A 16,007-nucleotide genomic window follows, 5' to 3' on the forward strand; every position below is an offset into this window, starting at 1 on the left:
TTCTTTAAAACAATTTTGTGAATGGGGCCCATACCATCACATAGTGTAATGCTAAGGGCTCCCTGTAATGATAATATTAGATGGACCAGAACAGCCCCCTGCCCTTACTCTGCTGTAACTGTCCTGTTTCTCCCATTTAGAGACAACCAGGAGAAGATGATCTACTTCCTCCTTCTTGACCGGAAGGAAAGGTATCCGAGCCACGAGGATGAGAATCTACCGCCTCGCAATGAAATCGGTACGTCCCAACATGCATCAGTCCAGTAATCTCAATGAAATCGGTACGTCCCAGCATGCATCAGTCCAGCAATCTCAATGAAATCGGTATGTCCCAGCATGCATCAATCCAGTAATCTCAATGAGAATCTGCCGCCTCGCAATTAAATCAGTATGTCTCAGCATGCATCAGTCCAGCAATCTCAATGAAATCGGTACGTCCCAGCATGCATCAGTCCAGCAATCTCAATGAAATCGGTACGTCCCAGCATGCATCAGTCCAGCAATCTCAATGAAATCGGTACGTCCCAGCATGCATCAGTCCAGTAATCTAAATGAAATCGGTATGTCCCAGCATGCATCAATCCAGTAATCTCAATGAGAATCTGCCGCCTCGCAATTAAATCAGTATGTCTCAGCATGCATCAGTCCAGTAATCTCAATGAAATCGGTACGTCCCAGCATGCATCAGTAAAGTAATCTCAATGAGAATCCACTACCAGCTGCGTTTGCCAAGCAGGGGATCCAGCTCATCCTTGCAGTTCTTGTTTGGGAATCAGAAGATGTGAATTTATAAGATTGTGTATGATTTATTTATATCATGAATATATAATAACAGAAACAATGACAACTTCTTTAGGTAAACCAAATAGAATTACACACTATATTTAATAGCACGCATTCCATTGTTGTATGATTTTAGATCAAACATTTAGACAAGAAAATATTAGTCAAATTAAACTGAATAGATCTACCTGCACGGGAGTGTTCTCTCAAGGCAGGGCTGGAGGTCTTCTTCCCTGAATCACTCACTTCTATGGTGAATGCACTCCTTATTTTATACCCACAAAACAACTCCACAGTCATAAACCTAATGTGAGTGTTCTGAATTGACTGGCTGTCTCTGCTAGCTCAGACTGTGTTCTCTTGTAACTGGATCGGACCACTGTTGCTATGCAGTCATTCTGATCATTCTAGCACTGTTCCGCTTTTATTATTATTATCTTAACTAGTCAAGCTTTGTGGTTAGGCTACCCAAAGTGCATGAACCTCTGAACCACAGCTCAGTATAACAAAAAATACTTAATTTCCCTACAGACTGGAACCTACCTCATTTATCCCTATAGGAAATTTGCACTATAGTAATGAAAGTTAGCGCATCATCTTCCAACTCCAGTAGAAATCTGAGCAATTGGTCCAAGTTGATCAAGGGCTAAACCAAAATGCAAAGAAAAAAAACCTTATAGTTGCAAAAACTAGTACCTTTTTCTGTGTCGTCTTACATACTTCAATTAAAACGTTTTTTTTTTTTTATTTCTACACTGAAGAGATTTTACATGTTAGTATTTTAGAAAGACTTCCACCCTTGTGGCTATGAAACATTTCTCTTTGCCTCTCCACGCATTGGCGAGTCACAAGCTGCAGTTACAGAAAGCCAGCTTGGATGATGGACAGATACACTGATGAAGCCCCCTGCCTACCTTGTTTGCAGATCCCCCCCGAAAGCGAGTAGACTCCCCGATGCTGAACAGACACGGCAAGAGAAGGCCGGAGCGGAAGTCTATGGAGGTGCTTAGCGTGACGGACGGAGGCTCCCCAGTGCCAGCGCGGCGAGCCATTGAGATGGCACAACATGGGCAGAGGTACAGCATGTCTCTCCACCCAGCACCCAGTCCAGTGGAGCAGAAGAGGGGCAGGCGTTACGTTATCAGTAGCAGGGAGCACGCCGCATTAGCCCAGATGAACATGCAAACTGACAATCAGAATTAGAGAGGAAATGGTTTATTTTTCTTCTATACGAAATACTCCACGCATCACCTACTCCTTTTAATCTCAGCAAATTTCTTGAAAGCCTAAATATTTTGAGTCACAATAGGAATGGAGCCGGTGGTTCTGGATTTAAATTTTTTAATTTTCTGTTTTTTTGCCAGTTGATTTGTTCAGGGCAAAAGGACTCACTTCAGAGTGCGCCAAGCTCAGGCTGTTGTTTAGCAACATTAGGGGGATTTATAGTTAATTATATTGTAGTTGGGTTCTCGGCCTAATGGAAAGGACAAAAACATTTACCAAGTGGTATACACTGGGATAAAAAAAAATATCTGAGCAATTCATTCATGTTGTACCTTATTGGGAAAAGGGTTTTTGGTCATTAAACACTTGAGATCCCATAGTATGACCCCTATGTGCTATATAAAGCTTTCTAAGGTTATTATGTTTTAAAGAAACATAAAAAAAAAAAAAAAAAAAAGCAAGCAAGCTTAATTGCATGTTTAAAGGGGAGGGCGGGGGGGGGGGGGGGGGGGGGTCGTCTCGTTAGAAGCTGTAAAAAACTGTTTGGACACAAGAGCTCAGAGAGGACACAAGAGCTCAGAGAAAACACAAGAACAAGTGCAGTTGATTTCTTAGCATTCATGTCACCTATGCATGATTTAACAACAATGTCTGGATAAAGTGCAGAATCTTCGATAAGTATTAAAGCTACACATCTCTGCACGGTATAGCTAAACAAATATGAATGTAGTTTACCAGGAAATGAGTTTTCACTAGTTTTTTGAGCAGTATGTGCCAGGTTAGCTGGTACTGCACCTTACAGATGTCAAGTGTTAAATACAATATATGAAGGCCTAAGCACACACAGTATCAGCAGTTACTGTCGCTATGATTTTTCAAAAGCACTTTTCATTTCTGCATAGTGAAATGGGCTTTTTTCCTAAAGGTTTGGAATTTAACATAAGAAAAGATTCAGAGACTGATTACCACATGTGGTGCACAAGCTTAGTACATTTTGATTACGAATGTGCCTGTATGATTTATTGAACACGCACCCACACGGAAGCATGTACACACTCCATACCTCATTGTATAACTCAAGATTCATTTTTTTATTGTTCTCAGAGCATACCTATGATTTATTCTGGATAAGCTCGGAGTAGGCAGAGTGAAAACTCACAACTTTCATGACTCTTTTGTGTGTGTTCTCAACAGTGGCATGGTATTCATCATTCTCAGGGTTTCAAAGCAGGATTTCAAAAAACTGTTGTACCATGGGAAATCCACAGGGAAGGTGCTTACATTTACTATACAGCTATTATCAAACAAAAATAATAAAATATGGTATCCAAAAACTTGAAAAATTTTATTTATATATAAATTTATTTATTTATTTATTTATTTATTTATTTATTTATTTATTTTTTAAATAAATAAATAAATAAATAAATAATCAAACACAAAGGGCTTTGCCTATGGTGCACAACTTCGAACTCACGTTCTGTACTCGGGTAGGTAAATTAGCCACATCATTAGGTAGCCCAGCATGAGTTCAGGGGAACTAATGGCTCTTTTTTTGAATTGCTGCACTTTGAATCTCAGTTGCATGGAGCTGATTACAAGCAGGGTCTGCAGTGTTTGTCTTTCCTGCATTTTAGCAGCCTCTCCAGTCCCAGAACAAAGCCTGCAAAGTGGAAATGTAAAAGATCTTTGAGATAAGCAGTCCCTGTATGTCAGAGTCCAAGCAGCCTGGTCTGGTTTAGTGCCTAAGGTTATAAAGTCAATATTCACAGCTCCCAGAAATCATTGTGTAACTCATTTCCAGCACCTTTTCTGAGCTTTGAAAAGGATTTACAGTAAAGGTACAGGACTGCTGTCCAGAACAGCCCTCTCATCTCCTCAAGAGTTAGTTTCAACACTGAACAAGTTACAAAAAACCTGAACTACAAGTCAAGCGCAGTGAAGGTACTACAAACAAGTACCTGCACTAGACTTGCTTGTTCCTTACCTCCTACATAAACAGCCATGAGTGTGCTGCTTGATTTCTGGTGTTTGTACTCATGAGCTGATCAAATTGAATTTAATGAGTGATTGAATTTAGTTTTTTACTGTGCTGCAAGTTAGGACTAGTTCCCTTATTGGGAATTACAAAAGTATACGAGTAGTGTGGCTCTTTACTGCGTCAGCAGTACTGAACGTTACTGAACCATTTGATAGGATGTGCTGTCCTGTACAGGACTTCAAGTACCTGTGGATCAACAAGCAGCAGAGGGACTGTTCTGAGATCAGAAAAGGGTGCTGCTGCTGAAATTGGGAGTAGTTGTTCTTAAAACCTCTCGCTATGCTGTGGAGAATGAGTAGCATGACTCCAAAGAGGGAGGTCTGTTCTAGCAGCAGGTGACATGAGACAGCATGGGTAGGAAATAACTGATTTTCTTTGTTCACTTTGTTTTCCCCCACTATAGTAAGGCTGTGTTCAGTAAAAGCTTGGATATCTCTGATGCCAATCCCAAATACAGCAAAGAAGAAAGGTATTAAGTATTTCTGTCCTCTCCCTCACTACTTATACTGCAGCTTAAAGATGCAGTGTGGCTTTTCTTTCAAGAACGTGGATTCACATGCATGATTCTAGTACAGTCTTTAATGTAATAACTACCCAGAATCAGGGGGCTAGATAGCGCAGCAGGCTATTCACTAGCCATTTGTGTATTTTGAGAAAAGTTACCCTCCTCCACACCCTTAGACATAGTTGTCAGGTTCTTCTTTGAGTGAGGCCCTGGACTGAATGTCAGTGCTGTTTCAGGTCAGGATTAAGGTGCACTGACTAAAACCAGTTGCATTGTCACAGGCAAGCATTCAAATAAAATAATAAAAATGTATGTATGTGTATATATATGTATATATATAAAAGAAACCCTAGGTTCACAGTACTAAGAGGTAACATGCCATTCCTTAACAGAGTATAGTACAATCTGAATTAACCAATCCACGAGTAAGATTTGCTTAAGAAATTCTACAGTCTACAGGTATAAAAGGAAAGACTGTACTGTATGTGTTATACAGTAAGTACTGTATGTGATTGGAGGAAATCGTTTATTATAGGGGTGGTGATTGGCCCATTCCCCAGCTATTAAATTTGAAAGATCGAAAAAAATGTCAGCGTCATATTATTTTGTAGTGCTTCATTGTGTTAACCCAGTGCACAGTGCTGCAAATAAAATGGAAAGAAACAGAACTGAATAAAAGAAAATTAAACAAAGTAAAAATAACATTTTTTTTAAAAGTACAGATAATGGAGACAGATAATGTATGTGGCCATGACTTCTCGTGTTAATTCCAGAAAGGCTGTCCGCTGTTAGATGAGTTGTTACTGTTTTACACTTGTGTTCTCCAGAATGGGTCACCTGAACTAGAATCTGAACCCAGTGCTTCTGGGCTCTAAGCCCTTTGCTGTAACCACTAGGCCAAACTGTCTCCCATTCAACTATGAGTTTTAATACAGCCTAAAGCTGTTTTCAAGCTGAGCACTTTACATTCATAATCCTAATGGAGTTGAACAGCAAAGCTTACAGCTATATTTTGTTTCAACTTCTAGGCCACAGCCTTCACCACCCAGCGCTGACAGATTTTTTTTTGCAACGCCCCACCACTTTTTTTGTTTTATTTTATCCAGAATAAAATTAAACTGTCCTGAACTGCCGGCATATAGTCTATAAAACAATTAATAAAATAATAAATTTGAATTTATATTTGTACTGATAGTTTTTAATTTGTTACAAAAAGCAAACAAAAAAACGTTTTATTTCTCCCTATTTTACAATTAAATAAGAACCCCGTCAAATGCATACGAGTGTCAGTCATCTGCAAGAATCCCCATATTAACCAGTCCTAAGGAAAGAAGTAGACGGGTTCACCATTTTCTTCAGCTGGGTTTGCTGAATGAAAGTGTGGGCATTTGGATCCTGAGCTTCAGAACAAAGTCACGTCCCAGGAGGAGGGCATGGTATAGTATGCAGGGCATTGTGGTGATTGAAGTCCTGCATTAATGATGACCTCATAATCAAAAGTAATAGGAAAAAAAAAAACATGCACTGTAAAAATAGCCAAAAAATAGCCAAGCCGCCAAAGACAATATTTACCTGCTTGATGTTTTAAAAACAAGCCAAATTTGGCTGGAAAACTGCCAATATGGCAGCCCTGCCCCCACCCCACACACCTCACACCCCCTTGGTTTAGGAGAAAAGTGGAATCAGGCCTCTAGTCAGCTGTGTCAGGCAAAACCAAACTAAAGAGAGGTGTCCTCAACGTATCTCCCACATCTCCAGTGTTAGCAACTATAACCAAACCCTGCACCAAACACAGTAATAGACCATATCCGTTGATTTGAGGGTAAATTGAATGTTTTCTGAACTTTGATGTGTGAAAGTAAGAAATTGGTATTTGGGTAAAGATTTATTATTGTATAGTTATAAAAAGAAGAATGAAGCCAAGATTAAAGACTGTACTAGACTTTGTTTTAGTCAGTTTCTTTAAAGTGGTTGATTGCTACAGATTTATAATTTATTTTTGTTTTTTCAAAAGCTGTGCTGATGTCTTTAGGAATTCTGATTAATACCAAGTCCTCTGAAAAGCAATACTGCATCTTTATCTAGCGGCCCTCGAGTGCACAAAACAATGTCTTGATGGCTGAGGTGTGTTTCTCCCCCTTTTTCTCACAATTCCCTCTTGTATTTGGACTGTTATCTGGACTGCTTTTTTCCAGTTGTTTTTGAAACTGCTTTTTCCCCCTCTCTCGGACATGCTTGGCTACTGTGAGATTTGCACCTTTTTTTTTTTTTCTTGTGGTGTTGAATGTCTATGGTATGGGGGTCTCTTCTTTTTTTAAACTTCCCACGCTAACACCCCTAACCCACACAACCCAGTCCCTCACTATCTCCCCCCACCTTCGCATGACTTCTTTAGAATACTTCTGGGAAAATAAGTGCTCCTGGGAAAAGTTGCTCCAGGGGTACTCATGCAGTTGAATTTCGTTGAGATTGTGCTTCTCAAAGACTATCCCTAGGATTACGTTATAATTATGGCATCCCTATCCTTATCGAAGCTTTTAAAAAGCTCAGAATAACTGAGAAATATGGTAATTGCAGTTGTTCAATGCTAACACAGTAAACAATGACCAAAGCCAACATATCTTTATCACGTTTAGTTTTTTGATACTTTATAAAAACTGCTAGACACCATAATCCAAATATCTTCCTAAGGAATGGGCAGTCTCACAATTGAAGCCAGCAGGCCGTAAAAGCAAAGGTCTGTCAGTAATCATATTTGAGCAGCAGTTCTTTGAAACTGGGTCTGAAGTGAATATAGATTCCTGGAGAGCTAGGAACACACTAATCTACGTTATTTTAACAGCACTGAACTTCACAGTGCTTTTAATGCATAGAGTAGAGATATACTAAAGCCTGTGCTGTAGGCTTAGATTGCAGATATCTAGAGCATTATTGTGGTGTTAACTTCTCTGTTCCATATTGTGGATCATAAATGAGGGAGTTTACTTACAGTGCAGGGCTGGAAATAAGACTCCAGGTTTTACCCATCCCAGGTTTTACTACAATTTTGATTAGGCACAGTGTATAGCTAACAAGCTCAGGTGTGCATCAAACTACTATGCAATAGGAGTTGAATTTCCAGCCCTGCAGTGTTGAGACTGAAGGTATAAGAGGGGTTAAATATAAGCATGTTTAATTGTCACCACTACTTACCCGTTTATGTTGGGCAGTCGTACGGCATATTTTGCTTTTGATTAATATGGTGACCCTGGGGTTTAAAGCTGATACTGACACAGATGGAAAGTATCATTGAAATATAAAGTACTTGCATTTCAATGTGTTTTCAATAGGGGTAATAACTCTTAACTTCGGCACTACCCTGAAGGTAATGGGTGTTTTAAACGAAAACTGACTAAGTTCTGTAATGCATGGTAATGACAAGGGGGTCAGATGTTGTTTTATAGGGGATTATTTATGTATGTGTTTGGTTTAGGAAAAAAAAAAGTATTTTCCTGAAACTAAAGTAATTTAATAAACCAGGCATCCACTTTATAATGTAGGTCTCAAATGTGCAGTTCTGTTTGAAACACATGTCATAGCACATATGTGTTTTTATTTTAAACGTGATATCTGGTAGTACACAAGGTCAATAAACCTTTCAGTATCCATGCTTTGCCTTTCAGGAAATCTGTTACACTTGTACTTCCCCTGTCCTTTCACCAGAACAGTGTCTCCTGCATCTGGAAGAAAGCATGTCTTCCTTGAGAGAAAGCAGCTGACTGGTTAATGACAGGAAAAAAGGCCCTGAAGGGTGGGGACAATGTCATTCTCCAGGTGACTGGGAAAGTGCAAGATCTGCTTTTTTATAATGAAAATACATTTATTTAAAAACTGAACCTTTGAGACCTATATAGTGAATGGATGTGCATGGTGTGGAACATATGTGGAATTATGTTGTTAGCTACATCTGAAACCTATTTCCCCAAAACCACCAAACCTTTACTTAAGTTGCTTAAGGGAACTCGGTGGACCTTGGACCTGCCCAATAAAGCTAATTCTTGTTAGCAGCCTGCATTCAGTGCACAGCAATGAAGGTGGAAGTCTCACAGGCTTGTGCCAAATGGGGCTTGACATTCTACAGTATGTAAGGGCAGACATCATAAAACAAGCATTGCACACTTATTATCAAAAGTAATTACAAATGCATTTGCACAATGCTCTCAATTATGAAAAAAAGTGAAGTAAGCAGCAGGTAAGTATGTAACTAATCTCAAAGAGCTACATGCTCCATTCATTTGAGATTGTTACGCATAAAAGGTTTGACATACAGACAAAGACACTAATGGTTAAACCCTAAAACTTGTAAATATATTCAACTGATTTAATTACGCTTTTCTGTTTAATTGATTTTTTTAACAAAAGCAGATGAAGTTACAGTCAATAAAAACAGCAGACCTTGTTGCGTTAATCTAGTACTTAGTTGAGTGTGTGTATCCACTATGTAAGGATATGGGTCGAAGCTCCAGCCAAATTCCTCTTTTAGCAGACATGGTTATTTAAAAGATTGCTGGCAGAGAGCAAATAACATTGACAGATGAGGATTTCAAGTTTTATTATCAAAACACAAATCAGTCATTAGGTGTCGCTTCATTGTTTAGAATTCTGTTCAGCCAGGATTCAAAACAATAAAAGACAGTGAAAAAGCCATTATTCCTGGATTGAAATGCACATCATCCATTAGTCTGAACAGTCCATGATAAATTTTGAAAACTAGGAAAGTAGATAAACATTTTGGCTGATGCTTTATGAAGGCATTATTTAAAACCGTTTCCCAACAGCAAAACAGGAAATAACCAATGAAAGAAAGCTGTTTTCTGACTCCACACTGCTTTGATATTTTCACCCTCATAAACATGTTTCATTTTTATACACACACATACATGACATCATTTGTTTTTTGCATTATGACTTATTTTTACCAAAAACTACAGCCTTATTGTATTGCTATATGCATTCTGATCTAGAATGTCTGTGTAGTTCCTATAGTTATACTTAAACTTCTATCACAATTCATCCAAACAATACAAACCGTGAAGTTGAAATGTTTTTTTGTGTGCCGTTCACCTGCAGGAAATATCCTGCCGTGATAGCTAACTAACTTTAGTGCTTCTTCCAGGTCTCCCTTGAAGAATGTCCATCAGCTGAAACATCCATTACACACTTTTTTGTTTTCCCGCATGCATTTTTATTACCTCATTTGGTTTTGTCTGCCGGCTCCCCAGCCTGATGCAGCACCCCACGTTTCTCACAGCTCCCTTCCTACCAGGATTGCAGGTTACCATGAGCCTGTATCTCAGCAGCACTCTCAAGCTCATTATATAACTTCAGCATTATTACACTTGGAGAGGCTTCAGGCCTCTGCCTCCCCAAGAGGGACAGCATTTCTCACAAATGCCAGGCTCCCTGGTCCTTGTTACTTAATTTAATCCAACGGGACCCTCGCCACCAGCTTACAAATTCAATTTTCAAAATTGTAGGAAACAAGTTAACTATGGAACGAAGATGCACACACACACACACACACACACAAAAAAAAATCTAGTTCTTAAATGTTTTTCACATTTAAGATGTAATTTTCTAGTTATTAGTACTGTAGTAATACCCTGTAACTCTGCTTAGTAATATTTCTTTATAATGTTTTAGTCTCAAATTGATAGCATCACTATGCCAGAGAATTTGTTGTGTAGCTCATAGCAAGCCCTACCAGACCGTGTTACTTACTGGAAAGGTACCAGGGTGCAATTGAACTTACTAAATCTATAGCGTTGTAATTGAACCATCTGAAAACAAGAACCAAATGATTCTCAGCACAGTAAAATAGTTTATTTTTTCTATATTTCAAGGAGGTGCAATTCTTACCTTGTTAAACAAACTTATAAAAATGGTATCTACTTTTCAGAGAATCCTTTTAGGCAGAATGAGATCGCGATGCCATGTCCGTTACAGTGCACTTCAATTATAGAGCATTTACAGTGCAAATAACAGAGGTCTTGTAAGACCTGGAGTAGCCTTGGGATCTTTAGAACAGAACCCCGTAGCACAACAGGCTGGGTGTAAATGCGCAAATCTCCCTGAAGACCAGGATTTGGAGCACATAATATAACTGCATTGCTGGGACGATCTCATCAGGATTTATTGTATGGTACTCTGCAGAGTAATGGTGTATGCAAGACTAGTATACTTTTAAAGACTGATGCACACTCCCCCACCCCCACATCCAAAAAAAAAAAAAAAGAAAGCATGCTGTATTTCCTTTAGTGATATTCACAGGTCTTGATCTCTCCCTGGAGCATGGAAAAAATAACAGTTGAGAGAAGAGAGTAGGAGTGAGTGTTTTGCCTTAGTTTCATGAACTTAGTTTTGCAGCAATTGGGCAAAATACAGTACAGTACAGCACAGCACAGCACAGCACCACCACTGCAACTTGCCCTAATTTACTATTGCCCAGGCCAACCACTGTTCTAGAGCCTGATTTTCCATGTCAGCCCTCCTTTTAACATGGCAGGCATCTCTCTTTCTCTCTCTCTCTCTCTGAATCCTTGTTCTGGCAGGTCACGATCAATCAGCGGGGCATCCTCTGGCCTCTCCACCAGCCCTCTCAGCAGCCCCAGGGTGAGTATGTGCCACTGCATTGAACACTGCTGCTTAACTAATCATGATCAAGTATTCCTTTTTATGTCAATATCAGGTTACAGTCGCATCTGTCATTGTATTAGTCCCTGAATCAGATAGACCCCAGACTCATGATAAAATAAATCAGGTCTGCTTGCAGAACAGTCAGTGCCTTAGTAGACATGATGTAAACAGTGCAGCTTTGGGTACACGTAATGCTGAAAGGAGAGAAAATGTTTAAATGATCAGAGCTCCTCATCAGTCTTTGTCAGTGGATCTGCTGCAGCATGTTGATAGTGGGCCTTGAAGCTGCAGCAGGAACTAAACATGGTGTCTTGTTTTCTTATGTTATATGTTTCTTTTCATTCTGGAGTAGCTTGAGATGTCATTCTAAGTGCTTCTGGTTTCTGTTGCATCAATAATGAGTTATTTTGTTTCTCTAAGTCTGCTTTGCATGGCTTTCAGCTCTTTTGCTCTTCTCTACAGAATCCTATAGTACTGATTTGAATCCCAGTCAAATAAAGTGACAGTTTGCCCTTTCAACTCTACGTTTATATAGAAAGAATAGATGGGGCATTGTCACATGATTCAAATTGAATGAGGAAGGCTGTTCACTCCCGGCAATTAAAATTCTTTCTACAAGCTCAAAGCCAAGTTTAAAGGCAGATATCGAGAATAATGATAACTCAAAACTGGAACAACAGAATCCAACAACGCATTTTATTCTGTTTGAAAATAGAGGTCAGAGGTCATTGGAGGACTTGGATATCTGCAGAGCACCATGGGGAAGCTGTTCTTTAGTGTTGTACTTTTTTGAAGATTCTAAATTTAAACATGTTTGAAATGAAAAGTTAAACTAAACAATAAAGGGAGGAAGGCAGTAAAAAGTCAAAGGTTGGGAAAATGTAATTCAAATCATTTTTAACCCATTTAAAGAAGTGGTCATTTTAGCAATACGGTTAACATTCTTTATCTAGCCCTCGATTTCCTGATAGGTGAGGCCACAGCTGTTGGATTCTGACTATAAAAAGGGATACCAAGCCAGCGTCCACTTAATGCTTCCATTTCATACTCTAACCAACGTTCTCGCATTCGCTTTTTGCCGATTCTGTTGTATTTGCTTACGCCTTTGCTTGCTTGGTTCCAGCTGGTGAATTTTGTTTTCAAAAAAGAAAGAAAAAAGATGTATATATAATTTATTTTTATATTTATTTTCTGAATGCTTGTAATTTTGTTGTACACTTTTTTGTGTCTGTTGCCTCTTGACGTGTCGCTGAATGGGCTAACCGCATGTTTTTCTTTTTTTTCTGCACTCCCATTTTCCTGGTTTGTTTCCATCTGTTAAATGTCTTCATTTATTTCTACCCCCCGCTCTTGTATTTCATGACGTCGTGTATCCATTGCTCTCCCTCTCTCTTGGCGTCTCTGTGGTGCATGCTCTATGCCCGCGTCTTAGCCTATCAGAAAGTTTTTTATTCCTCCCCAGACCCCCAACCTTTCCTTCTCCCCCCGCTCCTGCCCCACCTCTTCCTTAGACCCCGATCCCAGCAGAACTGTCTCCCGCACCCCCAATTTGCTGCAACCAAAGACAGGGCCTCCTCAGCCCAACCCAAAGACTCAAACCCTTCCCGCAAAAAATAAACTGGCCGAAAAGCCTTTGCAGTCCACCAAGTCCAACCCACTCCCTGCTGCCACTTTTACTCCTATTCCCCCTAACTCCGAACCAACTACCCCTTCCCAGCATCTCCCTGCCCCCAGCAGCCAAGTGCGCCACCCTCCACTGACGGCCCCTCCACAACTCTCCATCCCCTCGGTCCAGGTGACCCCCCTGTCTCCTCTCAGGCTGCACCACCACCACTCTGCTGCCGGTACTGATCCGATCACCAAATCTATCCCCGTCATACAGGTGACCCCTCACCCCTCCCCTAGGGGGAGTCCTCTCCCTACCCCCAAGGGAACACCAGTCCACACGCCCAAGGAGAGCCCGGCCAGCACGCCCAACCCCACGCCACCCTCCAGCCCCTCCATTGGCGGGATGCCCTGGCGGACACGCCTCAACTCCATCAAGAACAGCTTTCTGGGATCGCCCCGCTTCCACCGCAGGAAACTGCAAGGTAGGGGGGCACTGTTTGTGTGCTGCACCAGACTGGAAAACGCCAGCCAACTCTCTAGCAACTCTTTTTCTAATAGCTTTTCAAGCAACAGTGGCACCTGTAGTCATATGGGTCTCCTCACTTTCCCCTCAAAAAATTTAATTGTCACGTTCAAGTAAATGTTTTCACAGTTGCCTTGTGTTTCATGGACTAAAAGGTTGACACATAAATTTGGTAACACAGTGACACAATATTAAGTGCTGCCTTGCCCCAATAAGGTAAAAGTTGGCCATTTACAAAAATATAAGACCAGTGTGTATTTGTGCTGAAATACAAGTGGAAATAAATATTAGTCTTAAGGATTGAAAACGGTATGCAGGTTTTTATGACAATGAACCAGTGGTCATACCATATTAGTTTTTGTCAGTTTCCCTGAAGCTATAGATCTGAACTAGAGAGAAATCTAAGCCTTTGTCTTGTTTTATAAACAGTACCCACACAAGAGGAGATGTCCAGCCTCACTCCAGAATCTTCCCCTGAGTAAGTTTCGTCTTGTGGTCTTTTCATGAGCTGAACCGTTGATCACCTTTCCAGTGCTTGCCTTTACCTTTGACTTGAGAGGATGTTGTGGAATTATAACACTTAAGTGGGACCCTTAAATAGTGTAATATTTTAGTTACAGTTTACTAAACGGGCACAGCAGTGCTTTTGAAGCTTTCTGCAGATGTTTGGGAGAAAGATGAAGCAATGTTGTCACCGGTAACAGGGTCATGCTCTGCTCTACAAGCTGGTAGTCTTGTACATATTGTCCAGCTAAGACATATGCAAGTGTGTGAAAGGCTTGTTAAGGGTATACCTTTAAACTTTTTCCTTCTCTCTTTTTTTCTCCTCTTATAGACTTGCCAAAAAATCCTGGTTTGGTAATTTTATCAACCTGGAGAAAGAGGAGCAGATTTTTGTGGTCATCAGGGACAAGCCATTGAGTTCCATCAAAGCAGACATTGTACACGCCTTTCTTTCGGTAAGGAGCTCTGGTGTTAAGATTGGGATGTTGGGGGTCCTAAGAAATACCTTTTAAAGCTGGGTTGATGCATTTGCTTAGTTGAGCAACTAGTTGTGCAGTAAGATGCACAATCTTGCAGTCTCAGTGTTCACATATCCACCACCAGATTGAGCATACTGGGCACTTGAAAGAGAACACTATGAAAAATCACTAATAAAAAAGGATCTTGGAAATCTTGAGTAACATTAAGAACTTGTACGTTCATTTTAAGGACAAAGACTGTTTTAGTAAATACATCCCATACATACTTTTTTTATGAGATTTAATGTGGTTAACGAAAGTGCTGACTTTATTGTATTTTTTATTTTCAATTTGAACAGATTTGATTAAGCAATTTAACAGTAAAATTGAATCGATTAAAGCTAACCTGAAAAATAAAATGTAAACAATTAACACTCTTCAGTGTATATCCTTGTTGGTTGTGGTGCACAGACCTGATGTTTGTTATTTGTTTTCTCTCAGATTCCCAGTCTCAGTCACAGTGTCATATCACAAACAAGCTTTCGGGCAGAGTACAAGTCAACCGGAGGCCCCACGGTATTCCAGAAGCCTGTCAAATTCCAGGTTGACATCACCTACACGGAGGGCAACGAAGCGCAAAAGGAGAACGGAATCTACTCAGTCACCTTCACACTGCTGTCAGGTAACCATGGAGACCAGCTTGAGGGAGGGAGTGAGACACAGAGGCTATCTGCAGGTCCAGGGCAACAGTCTGTTACATTATCGGTGACCTGAGCTACAATCCTACCAAACAGAAAAAAGTAATGAATTGCTTGGTTCTCTTTAATAAAATCCCTGGGTTTTTGTTTTAAACTCATGAGGCCATCAGCATTGGAAGGATTGAGTGGCACCTTTATTTAGACCAAATCCTGCATTGGTATGTTTAGGTGAGAGTCTGTAGACAGTAGACAGTGGTGGGGTAGTGATATTGTTTAAAGATTGTTTAAAACATGGATGGAAAGTTTGAAAAATGACCTTAAAATGAGAACAAGCCCATGTGGTAATAGACAATTTCTACATATATACCTTGTAGTACCTAGTTCCATTAAAGGTGGAACAACTTCAGCAGTAAATATTCTTTGGCCATCTCTTGTAGGCAAAATTCCCGTTTTCTAGACCATTGTTCTATGCAACAGTATTGAGGAAATGAGAGGCAGCAACAGTTGAAAGCAGGTGCTCTGAATGCCCCTCATTAGAACAGCACAGCGATTATGATTGCTAAAAACCTAACTGAGAAACACCAGGCGTGCACAGCTACAGTAGGAGCAAAAATGTAATTGTTATATCAATTTCATCCATGTCCCTTGTAACTTTATAACATATTGCTTGAAAGATGTAGAATGTATGTAGTAATATCTCAGCAAAGTAGAGTAGGAACTAAAACTGCAGCCCCTCAGTGCTAATCCATCCTGTATGTCCTTGTTTGCTCAATACATACATTCCTTGTCTTGTTATGATGTTTTCAATAATTCTATATGGTTATTATTGCAATGAATTATATATGATTCTTTTTTCCATTAGTCTGTGTTAAGGTGCTTTGATTTTGGGACTGATTTTCAGTTCTAGTTGCCTCCCATAGACAATATGTAATGTTGGCTAGATCAGCCAGTGTCTTTATATTAATAAGCACCAGCACCATCTAGTGCA

The 16,007-nt window shown here is 40.0% G+C and overlaps 1 protein-coding gene across 1 annotated transcript in view; it reads left to right on the forward strand.

Moving 5' to 3' along the window:
• The window catches only part of LOC121329479 (serine/threonine-protein kinase BRSK2-like), a 227,680-nt gene that overhangs the window by 190,234 nt on the left and 21,439 nt on the right, over positions 1-16,007 (forward strand). Inside the window, 7 exon segments of the mRNA XM_041275040.1 lie at positions 141-238; positions 1,709-1,859; positions 11,144-11,204; positions 13,111-13,318; positions 13,789-13,837; positions 14,195-14,318; positions 14,823-15,003. Of these exon segments, the coding sequence (XP_041130974.1) occupies positions 141-238; positions 1,709-1,859; positions 11,144-11,204; positions 13,111-13,318; positions 13,789-13,837; positions 14,195-14,318; positions 14,823-15,003 (872 nt within the window).

The sequence above is a fragment of the Polyodon spathula genome, chromosome 17, assembly GCF_017654505.1.
Source record: "Polyodon spathula isolate WHYD16114869_AA chromosome 17, ASM1765450v1, whole genome shotgun sequence".
Classification (NCBI taxonomy): Eukaryota; Metazoa; Chordata; class Actinopteri; order Acipenseriformes; family Polyodontidae; genus Polyodon; species Polyodon spathula.